We start from the raw sequence: 21,614 nt of genomic DNA, 5'->3' as shown, positions 1-21,614 counted from the left end.
TTTTGATTTAAGTGCTTCCTAACATCGCTAAGAAAACTAATTCCTTTCTTTGCTACACATGAAACATTCTATACTCTTAACTTCTCACCCACAGACCTATACAGTCATTCTGTTTAGAGAGATCCAAACCAATTTTCATTTGTCAAAAGGTAATCCTCTCTGTCTTTATACAGAAGGATTTTTTTTTCAGAAGGATTTTTGACTGAAGCTTTATGATAAATGTAACATCGATGAAAAAATGTCCAAGGAAGGAAGAGAGCATTGATTATACTTGTCATTAAATGCTTGATGAAGACTCACAATTATTTTCATATTAAAGAATATGATTTTATTCTTTGTAATTTATTTTTAAATATGTGCCTGAATGTGTAAGAAAAATAACTTCATTGCAATCATTGACAATATATAGATTAATGATAAATAAAGCAAAGGTAAACATTCAATGAAATGGTTAAAATCATGTAGTATTTGATGAGAGTGAGATATTTCGCATTAATTGCCCTTAAAAGACCAGCAGGTCTTCAGCTTAAATGTTCATTTTATACAATATTTTTAAATAAAGAAGACAAATTATAATTTTTAAAGTCAGTTATATAAGCGGTTTCTTTTTGGTTTATTTCTTATCAGAGATCATACATTGTAAAGAAATTTTGTTATGCTTTTATTATTGACATTTAAATGCAAGTGCCTTAAGTAGACATTTTCATAATTCTTATTTAAATAGTGAAAGAGAGTTGTGGAGAAATAGTCAGCAGTTAAGAAGACTTATTGCTCTTGAGGACCTGGGTTTGAGTCCCAGTCTTCAAATCTGTTTCCAGGAATCAATTCTCAGTTTTAAAGCTCTCAAGGATCAGACACACACATAGGGTATAATCACACATGCAAGCAAAGCATTCATACTTCTCAGGGAACCTGGAACACATATGTTGTTCATACAAACAATCAGGTTAAATGCTCATACACATAAAATTACATAAATTATAATTTATTTAAAATAGTGGGATAAAGATATCTTTCAAATTTGGTGAAGTGAATCAATTTCCAAAGATAGGTGAAACATACAAAGGTAATTTTGTGTCTGTCTCAGATATCAAATTCTGCCTTAGAATAGTTCACAGTTCTCTTTACAATGAACTGCAGGTGTAGCAAGAATCAGAAAGAACACTGTGGATAAGTGAGCTTTCTAGAATATATTAACTGCACTACATTTGCTTAGTACATCATTTGCATGATGATGACCTTTCATAAGCAAAAGCTAGAAAATTTTTGGCTTTGAAAGTCTGTTATAAAATATTCCAACTATAAAAATAGACTTTAATGAAAGAAGTGATGTTTAATGCTTAAATATGATGATAAAAATTTCCATTTCTGAAAAATAGGTTGAACAAAAGAAATCAAATATAGACTATCATTCACTCCTTCTCTAAAGCCATAAATTCATTTTTGAAATTTTCTTGTTTTCTAAGAATATGAAATTTTTAGATGGCTGAGTATTAAAATTTTTACTTGAGATGATTACCATGATCTGATCCTACAACAAATTCTAACACTAAAGTATCCTAAGTATGAAGATAACTTATTTTCAAACATATACAATAATATATTATAAAATACTACTTCATTTTAATATATTCACAGAATATGTGAGTAGTTTAAGGTATGCTTTCAGAAGTAGAAGAAAAGTAGATATTTAGATATTTAATAATCTGTCAAGGTCTATTGGCACCATTTACAAAATATCATGTTAAAATATTGCCAGATTATTTGTATGTTTTTGGAACTTCTTCTTTGTTCAATGAATAATACATAGAAATAAGTGTATTATTACTTATAAATGCAAGTAATTAATGTGTAACGTAAGTTGAACATAGAAATTTTATAGAGTGTATACCTAGGCAACTTTACCTGATCACTTTCAAGGATAGTCAAAGTTTTCTGAATAAAGAAAAAAACATATGTGATATTTCACCAGAATTTTTGTCCATGAAACAATAAATTAAATAATCAAGGAAATTTTACATTGTTTTATATTAAATAAACAGGAAAATTAGTCAGAGCCATGTTAAAGTCAGAAAGTTTGTGTGTGAAGAGTTATGTGGAGAATGTGTCACTTTCAGCATCTTTTGTGACAATAGTAAAAATCTTGAAATTGAATGCAGAGAGGAGAAATAGCAGTTTAATAATGCAGATGTACAATAATTTTATGGGAAATAAATATATTTTGTTTAAAATTATCTATCATATCACATGCTAAAATTAGCTCCTTTATCTTTTGCAGATGACACATACTTTTTCCTTCCCATTCATGAACCATGCAGCTGAGTATCAATGTGACCAATTTCTTTCTCCTTGGCTTGACACAGGACCCCAGGAGGAAGAACATAGTGCTTGCCATTTTCCTCTTCTTTTATATGGGGACATTAGTGGGTAACTTGCTGATCATTGCTACCATCAAGACAAGTCAGGCACTTGGGAGTCCCATGTACTACTTCCTGTTCTACTTATCCTTGTCTGACACCTGCTTCTCTACAACTGTAGGCCCTAGAACCATTGTGGATTCCCTGATGGAGGAGGCCTCTATCTCTTTCAGTGAGTGCATAATCCAAGTCTCTGCATTACATTTATTTGGTGCCCAGGAGATCTTCATCCTCATCCTCATGGCTGTTGACCGCTATGTGGCCATCTGTAAGCCTCTTCACTACACGGCCATCATGAGTCGCCCGGTCTGTGGGATGCTGGTGGCCATAGCCTGGATGGGATCCTGTGTGCATGCTTTAGTTCAGACACTTCTGGCCTTGAGTTTACCCTTCTGTGGTCCCAACGAGATTGACCACTATTTCTGTGACTTGCAGCCACTGTTGAAACTTGCCTGTTCAGACACCTATGTGATCAACCTTCTCTTTGTGGCTAACAGTGGGACCCTTTGCACAGTGAGTTTTCTCATGCTCATGGTCTCATATGTCATCATCCTTTATTCCTTGAGAAATCACAGTGCTGAAGGGAGGAAAAAAGCCCTGTTCACTTGTGTCTCTCACATCACTGTAGTTGTCTTGTTTTTTGTGCCTTGCATATTTATATACACACGTCCTGCAACCACCTTCCCCATGGACAAGATGATATCGGTGTTTTATACAATTTGTACACCCTTTCTCAACCCTCTGATTTACACACTGAGGAATGCTGAGGTGAAAAATGCCATGAGGAAGCTCTGGAGCAGAAAAGTTTCAGGCGATATATAAGGAATCAAAATATGCTTCAATAAAGAAAATTTTAGCTTTTAGTTATATGTTTAGAATAACACTGTTCTGGGAAAGGAATTATTTTCTTTTGGAAAAGAAGATGTAGCAGGGAGTTATGAGTCTTTACCTCATTCACTGTCTTAAATGTCGAAACCTATTAGGTCTATGTTCTGATCAAACATTTTATATGCAGAACATTGGAATGTTTACCTTTTCTCAAATTATTTTCTTTTTCTTATAGATTTTTTTATTTCTGATTGTGATTATGTCTTCTCAACATTCTTCCATTTGTGTCTTCAATTAAAGGAATGTAATGTATTCAGAAATATATACTTTTTTTCATGATACAACGTGAGTGTGCTCTATGTGAATTGTGTTTGTTTGTGAAAGTCTTTCTCTGTGTGTGGGTATGCATGTGTGATCATGTTCTTCTTCTACATATTCTTTATTCTTATCATCTAACTATGGAACATCTTTAAAGTTTATCAGCTTCTAAATGTACTTAGATCTCATTTTGTATAAGATATCTCTTAAAGGAGTTATGCCCCTGCTTGCATCTAGCAAACAGACCCCACTCAAGAAAATGACATGCCAAAACCATGCTTAACTTTGTTATTTTGTGTTTAAGATTCCATTTTCAGCTTTCTCAGGTTTTATATGGATACAGTCAACTACATTGGGCACCAATTTGTGGGAGGAGGCCGCTTGGTCATTACTTCCCAGCTGCTCATCCCCAAAATAATCACACAGAAACTGTATTAATTAAACAACTGCTTGGTCCATAATCTCAAGCTTCTTATTTTCTAACTCTGATATCTAATTTTAACCCATCTCCATTAATCTGTGCGTCACCATGTGGTTGTGGCATACCAAGTAAAGTTCCCAGTGTCTGTCTCTGAAGGGACTACATGGCTTCTCTCTTGATTGCACCTCCTTTGTTCCAGCATTGACTTTACTTTTCCCCACCTAAGTAAGTTCTGCCCTATCAATAGGCCAAGTCAGTTTCTTTATTCACCAATGGACTTCAGTTGCAGAAGTAGCAAGCCATCCATGAGCCTAGGGAAGCTGTATGTGCTATGTATCTTCAGGTCTTTGTCCTAGAGTTGTAGGTAAGTTAGAATACATCTATCTCCTCTTGTGTATTACAGATTAATGAGGAAAGTTGACAAGAAAACAATGGTAGTCCCCGCACATTTGGAATCAAACTCAATCAATGGTTTTACGAACTGCTATTCTTTTTGACATCTTACTCACTTAAAAATATAAATTACTCAACACCAATGAGGTTCTATCCTAGAAGTTTGGAGCAAATGATACTGTGCTTCCTGATTTGTTTATCTAGAAGAGGTAAATACTTACAGACCAACTTGATCCTGTTCCTATCTTTTCTAAAGCACACAGGACTAGGGGAAGCACTCTTTCTTTAAAATAATGTTCATCTTAAAGCCCCTTTCTACTTTTTTTAGCACTTGAGACTTCAGATTTTTTCCAGTGACTAGCATCTTTTTATTTCCTTTATGACTCCCTATCTCAAAGGCAGCACAATACAGATATGTCATTATCTTATCATTGTCTTTATAAAGTTATACTTCCTTTTCTTAAAAAATAGGGCTTTTAAATTTTATCATAAATTCAAAAAATTGATAACTCATTCCATTCTATAAACATTGTTTTCTGAGTTTGAAAAGAAGACACTTTACAATTAAAGTTTAATCAATTCTCAAATAATAAACATAATACAGAAAAAAATAGCAAAAAGAAGTGACATATTATACCTTATTACTTGAATTAATAAACATTGATACATACATTAAAATATTAAAATATGTTTAATATATTATCCAATTTATATAATTATTTTGGTTTGAATTGCCTGACTTCCAACAAACTAATAAAAAAAGATATAAAGAAAATCATGCAGAGAAATAGTCACTCTTAAAGTACTTGACCAAACATGGTAGAAACACTTTTAATCTTAGCACTTGGGAGGCAGAGCAAGAAAGGTCTCTGAGTTCAAGGCAAATTTGGTCTACATAGGGATTTCCAGGACAGCTATAACTACATAGTGAGACCCTGACTCTGATTACAAAAAAAAAAACAAACGAAAGAAAGAAGGAAGACTGGAGGTGGAATATAGATTTGTAGCTGAGCTGAACTGTAGCAAACTAATTCACTGGAAAAGTTAAGGTATATATAACCATAGACAGTTGAGTATCCAACAGTAGAACCAAAATTCAATTAAAAAGCCATTAACAAAAAATAAAAAGAAAGAAAATAAAAAAAGAAATGAAATAAAATACTCAATCTTTTATCAGAGTTTTGGGATCCCACAATGTCACCTTAATTTTCTCCTTGTTTCATATGCAGAATGTCCCATAACTTATGTCCTAAGCAGAAAACGGACTTTGTTTCTGGAATAAAAGTGACAGTTTTATACATCTATTTTAACCTTGTAGCATAATGTTTTGGAAGTTTGGCATGCAATTACATATTGGTAACTTGTTCTTATTTAGTATCAAGAGGTCTGCTACTCTATAGTCATTCCCTTGTGGGTACTTTTATATTTTTATTACCAGCTTATGGCTGTTATGAACAATACTCCTTTGAAAATTTCTGTGCAATTCATGTACATACAAACTTCTAGTTTTCTTGCATAGGAACCTATAACTGTAACCATAAATAAAAATGGAATTATGCTATTTGCAAGAACATGATTGGAGCTTATTATAATTATAGTAAACAAAATGAACCAGACACAGAAAGTAAAAGAATGTTGCATTTTCAATTTTTTCTCTAATGTAAACTATTTATCCATCTATCCATGTATCAACCTGCCTATATGTAATCTATTTATTCATCTATCAATTAATTACATGGACTAGAAGATGAATTATGAAAGGGAAGACTCTAAAGGTAGCTAATAAAAAGGAACAACATAGAGTTATAGAAGGAGGGGAAAATATCACACATTGTCATCATCTACTGGCTATATATTTATCTGTGCATAGATAAACATGCATTTGTATATCTGTGTATATGTGAAATATACTTACAGACAGCAGAGGGGCTGGAGAAGTGAGAGTGGAGAAATTAATGTTGCAGAGGCAAAATAAAACCTATAATTGAATACATACATAGATGTGTACATGTGTGAATGTCAGGATAAAAATTATTATTTAATTTTTTATATATTAATTTATTTAAGTGTTGGTGTAAGGTAAAGTCAGGACATAACAGGAGATGGAACGTCAGTGTCAAACTTGCAGGAGCAGATTCTCTCTGATTACTTGGGTTCTGGAAATCACAGTTCTGGTTTGAGAGCACATGCCATCACACTAGCTCTGAAGCCCAATATTTTATATGTATCTAAAAAGTCTTTTCATATTAATTAATTAGTTAACTTTACATCCTGCTGTGTTTCTCCTCTCTCCACTCCTCCCATTTACTTCCTCCTTCCCCTCTGTTCCCACCCCTGAAACTTCTCCTCCTTCTTCCCTTTTCAGGAAATGTGCAGGCCTCCTATGGACATTTATTACTGCTAGGAACCTTAGCTGGAGTCAGCCTTGTACAGTCCTGAAAGATTCCCTTGCACTCTATGTTTACATGACCTCAAAATCTCCCTCACTTTTCAGTAGTATCATTCTGTACTTTCCCTTTCTGTCCCCAGAACCTGATCACTCATGTTCTCATCCCCACCCGCAAAATATTTTCTACTTCCCCTTCCCAGGGAGATCCAAGCATCCCTCCTTGAATTCTGCTAGTTACCTACTATCTCAGGGACTCTGGGTTGTAACATGATTATTCTGTATTTCACAGATAATATCCAATTATGAGTGAGTACATACTATGTTTGTCTTTCTGGGTCAGGGTTACCTCACTCAGGATTATTCTTTTTTCTAGTTCAATCCATTTGTCTTCAAATTTCATGATATCAATGTTTTTAATGGCTGATTAATATACCATTGTGCAGATGTATCACATTTTCTTCATCCATCCCTCACTTGAGGGACATATATGTTGTTTCCAGGTTCTTCCTTTTACAAATAAAGATGCTATGAACATAGTTGAGCAGGTGTTCTTGTCTTACGATGGAAAATTCTTTGGGTATATTACTAAGTGTGATATAGTTTGGTCCTGTGATAGATTGAGTTCCAGTTTTCTGAGAAACTGCCATAAAATTATACTGGAAAAGACTTGTTTGGCATTATTATAAATGTATGCTGACTTTTTAAGGAATTCTCATAAGATGTCAGGAACCTATTGTGCCATTGTTAACACCGACTTCACACTTGTCATCATCAGTCTTTCAATATTGCCTTAAGTTATTTACAATCCTCTCTTACAATAAATATAAGTCAACATGATCTAAGGAAGTAATATTTAAGTCATGTGTATAATGTTTTTTGTTCTGTAACAAAAATATCTCTTGATTGCATTTCTTTATTATTTATGTGTCTATGTGAGCACATGCACTTGCCAGGGTGCATAAATGGAGATGATTGGACAACATTGGGAGTTACATGTCTCCTTCCACTATGTGGGTCCAGAAAAAGAGCTGAGATCATTAGACTTGGTGGTTGGTTCCTTTACCCACTGAGACATTCTCCCAGTCCTTAGGTCTTGATGTAATAAGAGCGGCGGGGCTGCGTCCCCGGCACCCAGCCGCCCGCATGGCTACCTTATGCCCCAAAATAATTACACGGAAACTGTATTCTTTTAATCACTGCCTGGCCCATTAGTTCCAACCTCTTATTGGCTAGCTCTTACATATTGATCTAACCCATTTCTAATATTCTGTGTAGCCCATGAGCTGGCTTACCAGGGAAGATCTTAACCTGCGTCTGTCTGGAGAGAGGGAGAATCATGGCGACTCCCTGACTCGGCTTCTTTCTCCCAGCATCCTGTTCTGTCTACTCTGCCTACCTAATTTTCTGTCCTATTAAAGGGCTAAGGCAGTTTCTTTATTTAACCAATGAAATTAACAGATTAATACAAGACCCACCTCCATCAAGGTCTTATCCATATGCTCTGTGCATTTGGTGTGTGAGTCCACTATTACTGTGACCCTTTAGCTTTCCTTATCAATGACTCATCCCTTTTTTTACTGGAAGCCTTTACACAAAAGCTTGCTTCTGAGCTATTTCAGAACTGAATTATTTTTTAAATATCAAAGGCTTTAAATATCACAACCAATTATTTCTGATGCATAAAGACATTTGATATGGTTTCTCAGTGGTGTTAATTTTGTTAATATAATCATATAAGGGATTCCATTGAGGCAGTTTTGTTTTATTTGTCATTATATTCAATACAAATGTTGTAACAGGAAGGCTACTTATTTTTCCTGGCAGCTCAGCCCCGAAATAAACACACAGATACTATATTAATTTGTTTTTAATTTCTTTTTGAGGTTCCTATTTGGAGTTCTGTCCAAAACATTGTAAAAAAGTACACCATTTCAGGTGATGTGGGATTTCCCTCTGTATGCTGTGATTACCATTAATGAATAAAGAAACTGCTTTGGACCTACAGCAGAAGAGTGATAGGTAGAAAGGGCTGAACTGAATTCTGGGAGAAAGAAGGCAGAGCCAGAGAGAAGCCATGGAGGTGCCAGAGACAGATGCACTGAAACTTTAGTTGGTAAGCCACAGACATGTGGCGATACACAGGTTAATAGAAAAGAAATGGGTTAAGATAACATGTAAGAGTTAGCCAATAAGATCCCAGTCAGTGATCAGAAATGGATGGGGAATAGTGGATACAATCTTCAAAATAAACCCTGTTTTACTGGGTAGACAGACGTTACCTGTGTTTATTTAATGCACAATTGATCTTAAAATTTATTTTGTAAAACTATTTATTTAAGTGACATTTCAAAAATGCAGTTAAACTGGGGATATGGCCTTGGGCACCTGGGAGCCCCTCTAAGTTCAAGTCTCTTGCTAACCCTAAGTTGGCTCCCTTAATTAATATATATACTTCCCTGCTCCCATATCCACCCTTCCTTTATCCCAACCATCCCATTTCCCCAAGTGCCCCCATCCTCCCCTTTTCACTTTTCTCTCCCCATCTTCCCTTACCCCCATCCCACCCCACCCCCAAGATCCCAATTTTTTGCCCGGCAATCTTGTCTACTTCCAGTATCCAAGAGGATAACTATATGTTTTTCTTTGGGTTCACCTTCTTATTTAGCTTCTTTAGGATCACAAATTATAGACTCAATGTCCTTTATTTATGGCTAGAAACCAATTATGAGTGAGTACATCCCATGTTCATCTTTTTGGGTCTGGGTTACCTCACTCACAATAGTGTTTTCTATTTCCATCCATTTGCATGCAAAGTTCAAGATGTCATTGTTTTTTTACCGCTGAGTAGTACCTTGGGCAGCTGAGGATAGGGAACCTGAAATGACCCTATCCTATAGCCATACTGATGAATATATTGCATATCACCATAGAACCTTCATCTGGCAATGGATGGAGATAGAGACATAGACCCACATTGGCACACTGGAATGAGCTCCCAAGGTCCAAATGAGGAGCAGAAGGAGGGAGAACATGTACAACGAAGTCAGGACCGCGAGGGGTGCATCCACCCACTGAGACAGTGGGGCTGATCTATTGGGAGCTCAACAAGGCCAGCTGGACTGGGACTGAAAAAGCATGGGATAAAACCGGACTCTCTGAACATGGTGGACAATGAGGGCTGATGAGAAGCCAAGGACAATGGCACTGGGTTTTGATTCCCTTCATGTTCTGGCTTCGTGGGAGACTAGCCAGTTTGGATACTCACCTTCCTAGACCTGGATGTAGGGGAGAGGACCTTGGACTTTCCACAGGGCAAGGAACCCTGACTGCTCTTTGGACTGGAGAGGCAGGGAGGAGTGGGGGGAGGGAGAGAGGAGTGGGAGGAGGGGGAAGGAAATGGGAGGCAGGAAGGAGGCGGAAATTTTTTTTTCAATAAAAAAATTGCAGTTAAAATAGAGAGTTTTACAGTAGTGGTTAGAAAATCACTTTCATTTTTCAGTGTCTTTCTGTGTGTATGTTAAAGCCACAGTATTTGCAACATTATTTCTCATCTTGCATTTCCTATTCAGTGTTGCACATCAACATGACTTATGCCATTAAAATTCTTATTAATATCATTTTGCCCAAAGAAAGGTCAAGTAGTTGCAATGTATAGGAAGCATACATAGGAGATGTATATTAAATAAGCATAATGAAACATAACTGTAGTAGGGAGCTGCGGGTCTCTTCCCACGGCCTGGCTCCCGCATGGTTAGCTTTATACCCAAAATAACAACACACGCATTGTATTTTTTTAAACACTGCTTGGCCCATTTCTATTCATGTGTGTAGCACCCCAAGGTGTGCTTACCGGGAAGATTCTAGCCTACGTCCATCCTGGTTCGGAGCTTTATCGCGTCTGCCGGGGAGAGGGGAGCATGGCGTCTGCTCCAGAGAGCAGAGCTGTCGAGTCTGAGCTCACTTCCTTTTCCTCCCAGCATTCTGTTCTGTCTACTACACCCACCTACGTTTTAACCTATGAGGGCCAAGCAGTTTCTTTATTTTTAACCAATGACCTTCCTCCATCACATAACTTTATAATTATGTCTCTGTTCAAAATTTTAAAATAGACAAGAATTAGTATCAATTCATTTTATTAGAAAAAGTTTCCTAGAGTGAGAGGGGGATTAAAAACACGTAGTACAAGGATGAGTTCAGTCATTCACATCAACCTGAAAAGCTGGAAGGGCTACACATATGTGAGACCCCAGCACTATGATTCGATTAAAGACAGCAGCAGACACAAGAAAGTCTTGATAAAATATGACAAGATCCAGACTATGTACTGCTGGTATGTGGATTCTTACCAAGAAAAGCTCCAATTAAAAAAATGGAATAAAAATTTAAACTTTCCATGTACAGGAAACTCAATTACCAGCTGAAACACTGGCAAGTGTCAAACAGAAGTTTCCAGAACACCACCTTCTAAGAGAAGTTCTATCGATCACAGGAGATAATGAATCCCTGTGAGACAAGTCTCAGATATAAAACTGCAGAAATCTGAAAGCATAGAGCTGTAAACACTCTTTTAAGGTAGCGCACAGCTGTTTTCTCACTGAAAGATTGACCAGGAGTGGATCCATTTGAATAGTTTTTGCAATTTTGCTACCTCCTAATTGCAGAACCAGAATCAGGAAGCAAAAATACTTTCTCTATATAATGCATTATATGCATCACGATTCATACTTTCTCTGAAATAATTTTAATTGTGGGGAATGGAGCAAGATTTTTATTTTCTGAAGACACTTCCTTAACACAGATCTATTTGAAATTAAGTTATCTAAGGAGTTTCTTAGCAAATACATTCATATATTTTATAGTAAAGGTTTCTTTTCTCTAGGGCAAGTCTCACCGAATGTGTTATTGATGTGAACACTGAACACTCACAACTATGGTCAAGATCATTTCCAACTGTTAAAGTATGTTTTTCAGATGTGCTTATTAGATATTTTGATTTTTCACATATAGGAATCACCATCTCTCAGTGTTCATCAAATGCAATCACAAAGGTTTTTCTCATCATCCTAATTTTTAAAAATTAACAGATAAATATTTTACCATTATTCTTAGATAATGTGAAACTAATAGAAATATAATTATTAATAAGACCCACCCATATATTATTATATTATATTATATTTTATTATTTTGTCCTTGGATTCTTCTATTAATAATTAGAATAAATTAAGAGAATGAAAATTATTAGTTGTACATCTCACTCATAAGTCCTAAAGAATAATTGAACTATTATTGAGTTCTTGATTATAAGCACAAACACTGTGAGACCCATCTTTGTGACTTCATAGAAAGTAAGGTTGAGGAGGATTCTTTTTCAGTTCATGATAGGGTCAAATGTTTCTTCATGCTTTTCCCAACCCACATAAGTTTATCTTTTATGTATACACAACTATACAAAAATAACTTGAAGCCTTATACTTTTAACTATTGTGTATGTTTCTCTATTTTAACCAAATCTCATAATAAATTATAAGGCAGATTTCACTTTATAGACAGATGATGAAGCAGCTTCATGAGTTGCAAGGAAATGAATGTAAAATGAAAGGAGTGACAGGAGGGAAAGCTGGCTTCTTACTTGCTCCTTTCAATTCTTGAATGGGTACGTTTGGCCACTGCTGCAATAGTTCTTAATGGGTTACAACGGAATTCTGGGATCTCATTTTATAAGGATGTTAGGGAAAAGTGATCTCAAGTTAGACCAAGATAAAACAACAGTTTCAAGAATCCAGCAGCATGCATTTCTTAGTACATGGAATGTAAGTAGGTATGTTAAGAATTATTTACAGGTTCACTGACAAAATTAGTCATATGAAGTTGTCACCCAAATTATATGAAATGTTATGAAGTGTTATAAGCACATACAGAGCAAATTATAAACTAATATTTTATAAAATGACAATTATTGAACTTAATGATAACATTTTTATTAATATTTGTTAAAAATTACAGATGAAATTATGTAAGGATAATTATAATCCAAGTCACCTTTTCTTCTGATTTCTAGCATAGAAATATTAACTTCTCTAGTTTATATTAAATAACTATAAAATTGTTTTATGACTAGAATAATATGTCATATAATTATATATAATGTTATATAATTGTAAAAATAGCTATAAAATTGTAGAAAAATGAGATTTACCAGCAAATTCCTCTATGAATGGGATTGAATAAACAAATACCTATAAGAAACTACTACTAATAGACAGAAGATTTTGTCAATTTATTCAATATTAGTATTGAACTTATACATGGTCCTATCCATCATTTTCTTACTTTTGAAATAGATAAATAGCAGCAGTACATAGAATGAGTATAATAAGAAATGAGAAGCAATGTGCAGTGCATAGAAGAAATACTTTATTACAGCTATTATAATTCTTTTATATATACTGTGAATTATTATGCATTATTTTATAGCAATTCATTTATTTCTTTATAAAATAGTTTTGATTATTACCCTGACCTTCTTTATATCCATTAATGAGCCATTTTAATTGCTTATTAATATTTATTTTTTAAAAGTAATAAAAGCTATACTTTTTCAGATCCTGGTAGTTTGTTTGAAAAAGATTGATTCGTAACTTATTTGTATTTGTTTTTTTTTTCAAAGAAAAATACCCTTTTCAAGTGGTAAAAAGAAAACTTGACAAATAGTCTAATACCTGAGCTTCCTTTTTTGGATTTGATGGAGAAGTGAACTCAATTCTGTTTCTTTTAAGGCACGAAAGTCAGTTTACTATATTGGTGTCCTGAGTTTCCTCTTAGCCTAATGACTTGTTAGTTTTCAAATTATATTTTCAATTACCTTTTATGGTTCCTTATTTCATAAGTTTAAGAACATAAATATTTAGCTTCACATTAGTGGCCATTATTTGATCCTCCAACTGCTTGAATCTCTTCACCTCCAGCTTCATTTACAGGAGTTCTTTATGTTTATACTCTTTGCAGTCATCTTCATCTAGTCATCCAGGAGTCAGTTTGAATAAGACAAAGCATAAAGAAATATTTTTTGGTATGTGAAAAACAACATGAACAATATTCAAAAATTTTACAATTGAGCAGCATTTAAATGTTAATTATGAAGATGCCAAAATTAAATGAAGTTGAGGATGCATTATTTTTTCTGGCAATGTGATTAACTATCCAAAGAAGTCAATGGGAAAGAGGAATGTGACTGAGTTTGTTTTTCTGGGGCTCACACAGAACCAAAAGATGCAGAAAATTGTATTTGCTGTGTTTTTGGTTATCTACATTGTCTCTGTGATTGGAAATTTGCTCATTCTTGTCACCATTACACACAGTCGTTTGGTAAGGTCCCCTATGTACTTCTTCCTTGCCTTTCTCTCCTTTATTGATGCCTGCTATTCTTCTGTCAATAACCCTAAACTGATTTTTGATTCACTTCATGATAAAAAGATTATTCAATTCAATGGATGCATGACCCAAGTCTTTGGAGAACATTTCTTTGCAGCTGCTGAAGTCATCCTGCTTATTGCAATGGCTTATGATCGCTACGTGGCCATCTGCAAGCCCCTGCACTATGCAACCATCATGAACAAAGTAGTTTGTAACCTGCTAGTGGGGGTGTCATGGATGGGAGGGTTTCTTCATGGAATCATACAGATCCTGTTCATTATTGATTTACCTTTCTGTGGCCCTAATGTCATAGATCATTTTATGTGTGATCTTAATCCTTTGCTTGAACTGGTCTGCACTGATACCCACATTCTGGGGCTCTTTGTTGCTGCTAACAGTGGGTTCATCTGTCTATTAACATTTCTACTTCTTCTGGGCTCCTACACAGTTATCCTGCACTCATTAAGAAACCACAGTGCAGAAGGGAGATGCAAAGCCTTCTCCACTTGTATTTCCCACATCACTGTGGTTGTATTATTCTTCTTGCCCTCCATATTTGTGTACATGAGAACTGCAACTACTTTACGTATTGATAAGGCAGTTACTGTGTTCTACACAATGATAACTCCCATGTTAAACCCTTTAATCTATACCTTGAGAAATGCTCAAATGAAAGATGCTATTAGGGGGATTGTTAAATAGAAAAATTCATACAGAAGACAAATAAATATACTTCTTTTTAAATCTGAAAAGGATTCAATGCACATTTTAATTGACTTCATTTAAAACATTTATATCATGAAGAATAAAATAGCTGTCATTTATGAGGTGTCCTTGAAGGAAGTAGAAATAATACCATAGAATGGAGAAATCTAACACAATCTAGGTTAGAATAGTACTACTGTTATTGCACTCATTTCCTATCTCTAATGCCTTTTCAGTACTAATTTATTATTCTGAATCAGCTTAGAAACAAAGGTGACCCACATGGCTATTTAGGTCAGAATATTCTACTTTCTGTTTGAAAACTATCATATTCATTTTCTAATCATACAGAGTAAACCTTTGGAAGTTGAGTATTTGCTACTGGTCCCTACCATGTAAACCACATTAGAAATATTTCACTGATATTTCCTGGTTCTGTGATTTTTTTTCTTTAAGTTCTCACTAACAGTAAAAAGTGATAGTAGAAACATTCATGGTAAATTCTCACAGTTATAATTACCTTTCTTATGATCTTTTATCAAAGTTATGTCTTCCAAACTTTGCTAGATTGAGTAGTAGAATTTATATGACAAATGGCACTAACATTTCTATTGCATTGATCCTTGTATCTCTTCTTCACCACCTGTAGATGATAGAATTGTAAACATTGCTAATTTACTCACTGTTGACTCTCCTGTTCAGTCATGTCACAAACAAATATATAAACAATGACTTAATCATTACATGAGCAACAACATTTTATGAATGGTCTTGATCTAAAGATTATGCGTAGTTAAAGCTGATTTGATATAGCTTGATGTTTGTTCCACCATGTTCACACATTTTCCTAGTTAAAGTAAACAAATTATGAAGTTCTTTGAAATGTAGTATACTTGAATCACACTGTACTTACTCATAGAGTCTTGCTTGGAGTAGATTATAGTTATTGTTTCAGAAAAAAATATTTTGAGAATGATTTACATAAGCTATTTTCTTTAAGATTCAAATTATCTCTTTTTATTTTTAGATTATAATTGCATCATTTACTCTTTGACTACACTCTTTCTATAACCAAACACTGATACATGCAGATACTAACCCAAAGGGTACTCAAAGGAATAAAATCTGACAGATAAATGTGTTCCAGTTTGGCGAATTTGGAAAATTAAATATGTACACCACACCATTGACACTTATTTGGGTTTTCAATAGATAACCTTCAACCACTTCGAAGAGCTGTAGAATGACATTTAAATAACTTAGGGTTCTGTTGATATGAGACACAATTGCCCCTGGCAGCAACACACTGATGTATTTCCAAGAGAACGTTGAGCACCAAAGACACTCCACTTGGAGCATGTTTTCTTTTTGGCAAAACTGGTCTTTGGGCAAGAAATTGTCTATTTATCAACCACTGACAAAATGCACAAAGTCCAGATAGGACAAGTAGGATATAAGAAAATGACTGACAATTCTTGCCAAGACAGGGTAAGATGGTTTTAAGAATTTCCTGCCTCTGAAAATGGTCTGTCAGTTACTCTAGGCCTTATCAAAAGTTGGTTGCTCCAGCAATGCAAATGAGACTTTGGGTGTTTGCCCAGGTAGTCAGTCATTTGTTGCACATTTTGGAAGTTGCGTGGACTCTTGTACTTTAAATGCCGATGTAAAGTGCTCATCTGGACCTGTTCCGGCTGCTGGATTTGGTTGCTGCTCCCCATTCAAACAGAGGTAACAAGCATGAGAATTCTGTCCCTGCCCCCTCACCTACAAGCTACAACACTCAGGAGAGCAGACCTTGCACTTCTCCAGGGTAGCACAATAGAGCCAACCCTGTTGACAAAGGTGTCAGTGAGCCAAACTGGAAGATGTGAGCATGGAAGAGCTAACCCCATTTCTCATCTCTCTGGAATAATGAAAGATGTTCTAGCCCAATCCACCAACACCTGAGACAGGTGAGAGAGCTGGTCTTGAAGTCAAAAGAGCTGAAGAGCAGGCCCTATACCTTACCAGGGCAGTACAATAATTCTGCTTCTGTTAGAGCAGATGTGGGCGAGGCAAACCTTAATTTATAATCATGATAGAGCTGTCCCCATTACCCATTTGTCTTGTGACAGCATGAGCACAGGAGAGTTGCCCTCTTCCCTTCTGCCTATCATTGCCTGTGGAAGGAAGGAGAGCAGGCCTTGTGGTCAAAAGAGATGGAGAACCAACTGCATCAGGCAGGTGTGGGTGAGTCAGCCAAGAAGTTGGAAATATGGGAGAGCTTCTCCTATTGCTCATTTGGCAGACCAACCCTGCAGCTGCCTAGGCCCAGATCCATATCCACTCCATCTATAACAACCTTCTGGAGCTCAGGAAGGAACCTGACCACTGATCCAAAGATTCAGGACCTCTATAATATAGGGCAAAAAAAAAAAAAGAATACCCAGGAATATTCCTAGTGAGCCCCAGGTTGATAGTGTAATATCACCCAGAGGTCTGAAAGCAGACCAATGATTCTTTGCAGTGCACATTGTAGTGTACATTGAAAAGGGGGTCTACAGTGTAACTCATTGTATCACACTTCAGTTTCCATGATGACATTTTCTTTTTTTCACTTTTTAATTCTTTCCTTTTTTCTTTTACCTCAGAAAGTAATGCTTTATCTTAAATGAGATACAGTAGAGTAATCACCATTTTGAAATCAATATTGTTGATTTTATTGGAATGGAAGCATTACTGACTTTCTCAAAAAAGTTTCTTAATGAGTATGGCTATTTACATTCTTCTGACTTTAGCCTTTACACAGTTGGTAATTGTCAAGACATTTCTGTATTTAAAAACTGAGTTTTATAGGATTCTCATTGTCTTGATCATGTAGAATACCATTTACTGGATCAAATAATAATTGAAAAACACTGACATTTTCTTCAGTCAGTTGTTAAGTAACATGATTTAAAGCCAGGTGTGAAAATACCATGTGCTATTGATACCTTGGGTTCAATTTTTTCCTAGAATGCCTACAACTGTGAAATAGATCAACGTTGCCAGAAAGCATGCTGATTGCAGACATACTAGTACAGTTTGTAACATACAGGAGTGATGTTCTCTTACTTTTTACTCAGATTCAAAATAAAAATTGAAAATTTAAATTTATGAAATCATATTTTATAATTTACTTTAAACCAATAAACGTTTAACTTTAGGAAAATTCGTGGTTTTGTAACTATAGTAGGGATTTTAAAAAATTGGCAAAAGTACAAAGCTAGGGATCATTCAATGAAGACTCTATTAAATGTGGCTTTTATAGGTGCAAGGTTCACTAAACTATTCAATGAAGTATTTAACTGAAGTATGAACCTAGGATACTGAATGTTAAGTTACAGTTATTGTCAAATTAATGAAAATGAAACTAAATATTGAAATATGTTGCAGTGTTTATTTATTCTGTGTATCTTGATCCCGTTAACAACAGCCTGTGGTTTCTAATCACTTTCAATCCACAGTTAGAAAGAAGAAAATAAAAAGCACAAAATCTTCCTCTTTTTATTGAATCCAAGAGATCCCAGATTATGGAATTGGGTCACTCACAGTTAAGGTGTATCTTCCCAACTAAAGTAATGTAAGATAGATCATCTCTCATTGGCATGCCCAGACACCTATCTTCTAGGTGACTCCAGTACTTTGCATGATGACAATAAACATCACAGCTGGCATTTCCGCATGTAAAACAAGCATGTAAATTTCTGGTGGAGGCATTGTTTACTATCTGGGGGATTTGGAACTCCCTGTTAACTTACAGTGAGAAGACTCTTCATAAAACCTTGTAAGTTTGCATTTACAGACAGGTAAACTGATTTTCTTGCTATATGAAGTTTGAAGAAACAGGCAAAGATAAGAAATAAATGTCTATTTGTTTTCTGACCTACTTACTTAAGAAGCAATTATATTTAAACATCTTCATGGGTATTGAAAAGAAAACTCAGAGATATAAAATAATGAAAATTATAAATATTTGTCTTGAAAAGATATTAGGCAAATTTGACATTAGTGGATGGGAAACTAAAAATTTTTAGAAATATCCTTTAGAGATATCAATGCCTACTGTGCTATCAGTTGTTCATAATAAAATTATTGGAAAAACTGGTGGTGCTATAACCCCATGTTAAAATGAGAAATGCTTTTATGGAGATAGTACAGTGACTTTATCACAATCCTTTATCATTTTTGTTTATTTGCTTGTTTCTTTTTGTTCACAGTATGGAACCCATGGCCTTCTGCATGCAATCTAACCCACCTAGCTATGAATTTTATTACAGCAGACTATTATCACTTGAAGTGGTACTTCTATATACCAATGTAATCTATAACCTTTGATACAGAAAAAGCATGGATAGGTTTTATGCTTTATGAAGATTCCAGAGTGAGTATGAATTATAATAATATTGATTAGATATCATTAAATTTGAAAATATACCATTTAAAAGTATATTCATATAGCTAAAAGTCCAAAGGGGATAAACTATAGCTTTGACTTTCATTCTTGGAAATAGGAATTCTAAATTTAAATGTACTATTTAAAGACAGCAAATCCTCCTCCCTCCATCATTTCTTGTACTCATGAGGTGCTAAGAAGTTAACGTATCTTAAAATATATTCACATAGCTAAAACAAGCAATAAGGAGTATGATGTTTGTTCTCTCCAGCCATAATCAGTCTTTCTATGCTCCTATCTTTTTCACCTTATTATATAATGGTCTTCCTTAATCTGCATATTCAGGCTGCCTAACTTTCTCTTTCTCTGTCCCTATCTCTCCATAAATATGAAAATCATTCCAATTCATATCCAAGTGAAAGGTTTCCCCTTCCATCACTATGGACAAAAGTTTGGCTAGCTTTTCAAAAAGGGTCTAGGTTTCACATGTATTTTAAAATTTTTATGATAGTTCAATATGTATCACTGCATATCCACCAGTGAAGTAATAAGGTACACAGATTATCATTTTTAAAATTATGATTCGTTCTTTGTTTGGCAAAATGAGAAATTTGCTCTGCAAGGTTTCTTATGGATTATTTTTATAAACGTTTAAAATAGACTAGAATAAACTCTTTAAAAGAAATTTATATACATGTTTTCTAAAGCACAAAATGTTTATCAATTAATTTTTTTACCTATTTATATGTACATGACTAATTATCTATTAATTTTTCTAACTGTATGTGAGGATTGAATTATATTATGATTTTAAGAACTTTTATTGCATATATTTATTAATTTATGGATTTATTTACTTATATCTGTATTTGTACACACCGTGACACACGTGAAGAAGACAATTTATGGGAATTTATTCTTTCCCTAATCATGTTGGTTCTAGGGATTGTACTCAAGTCAGCAGGCTTGGCAGAAAAAAAAACATTTACCTATTAAACCATCTCACTGGCCCGAGAGTATTATTTATACACACATATACAAGACAGGTACCTTGTTTAAATAATCTGAAATACTTGGTCTTTCTAGTCCATGTATCTAAACAAAACTCTTAAGGAGCTATACTATAGAGTCATCATACATTGTTTATCAACTGAAGTCATACTTTATAACACCATAATTTTTTCATTGCATTTTTTACTTCTACATTCCTCAGAGTATAGATAAGAGGGTTGAGCAAAGGTGTCCCAATTGTATAAAATACAGCCACCATCTTGTCAATTGGAAAAGTGGTTGGGGGACGAGTGTATATAAATATACAGGGACCAAAAAATATGACCACCACAATGAAATGCGAAGTGCAAGTAGAAAGGGCCTTTCGTCTTCCTTCTGCACTGTGATTTCTCAGAGAGTATAAAATGATAATATAGGATATAAGCAATAGTATGAAACTTACCATGCATATGGCACCACTATTAGACACAACTAGCAAATTTATCACATAAGTATCCATGCAGGCAAGTTTCAACAAGGGCTGCAAATCACAGAAATAGTGATCAATAACATTTGGGCCACAGAATGGTAATCTTAAGGCCAAGAAAAGCTGTGCTGAAGAGTGGATACAAGAACCTACCCAGGCAAGAATCACTAATACACCACAGATACGCTGGCTCATTATAGTTGTATATCTTAGAGGCCTACAGATTGCTACATAGCGATCAAAGGCCATGAGGATGAGCACAAAGATCTCCATGCACCCAAAGAAGTGAGCTGCAAAGACCTGAGTCATACATTCATTGTAGGTAATGGTTTTTTTCTTAGAGAGGGAATCCACAATCAATCTAGGGGCTGTAGTTGTAGAAAAGCAAGCATCAGCAAAGGACAAATAGAAAAGAAAAAAGTACATGGGACTCCCAAGAGTCTGACTTATCTTAATGGTCACCACAATGAGAAAGTTCCCCATTATTGTCATAAGGTAAAGAATCAAGAAGACTCCAAATACTGCCTTCTGTTTTTCTGGATCCTGTGTCAACCCAAACAAAATGAAGTCAGTCACACTATTGTTACGTATCATGTTTGTGGCTGTAGTAGGAAGAAAGTGGTTGACAAATGTTTAACCTGCCAAGAAAAAATGGCATATTGAAATCAGTGGTCGGACCTTGATATTTTTGTTTCAACTGCAGGCTATTAGTCCCAGCCTTCTTTGTCATTAATTCCCTGAAGATTTCAGTTACCCCAATATCCACCCTTTGAAATTCCAGCATAGATCACTAGGTCTCAATGAGATTTACCATTGACTCAAAAGCTTAATGTACT

At 34.9% G+C, this 21,614-nt stretch overlaps 3 protein-coding genes across 3 annotated transcripts; 2 read left to right on the top strand and 1 right to left on the bottom strand.

Moving 5' to 3' along the window:
* The first annotated feature begins 2,312 nt into the window (after positions 1-2,312).
* Positions 2,313-3,239, top strand: LOC130870022 (olfactory receptor 4C11-like). Its single transcript, XM_057762593.1, has one exon. The coding sequence runs from the start codon at positions 2,313-2,315 to the stop codon at positions 3,237-3,239; it is 927 nt and encodes a 308-aa protein (XP_057618576.1).
* A 10,742-nt stretch (positions 3,240-13,981) lies between these two features.
* Positions 13,982-14,884, top strand: LOC130869363 (olfactory receptor 4C46-like). The gene has a single exon (XM_057761385.1). The coding sequence runs from the start codon at positions 13,982-13,984 to the stop codon at positions 14,882-14,884; it is 903 nt and encodes a 300-aa protein (XP_057617368.1).
* A 5,573-nt stretch (positions 14,885-20,457) lies between these two features.
* On the bottom strand, positions 20,458-21,372 carry LOC130869362 (olfactory receptor 4C11-like). Its single transcript, XM_057761384.1, has one exon. It carries the CDS (start codon positions 21,370-21,372, stop codon positions 20,458-20,460), a length of 915 nt encoding a protein of 304 aa, XP_057617367.1.
* Positions 21,373-21,614: the final 242 nt, after the last annotated feature.

Source organism: Chionomys nivalis, chromosome 2 (genome assembly GCF_950005125.1).
Source record: "Chionomys nivalis chromosome 2, mChiNiv1.1, whole genome shotgun sequence".
Taxonomy (NCBI): Eukaryota; Metazoa; Chordata; class Mammalia; order Rodentia; family Cricetidae; genus Chionomys; species Chionomys nivalis.
This window is presented reverse-complemented; position numbering and strand designations above follow the sequence as displayed.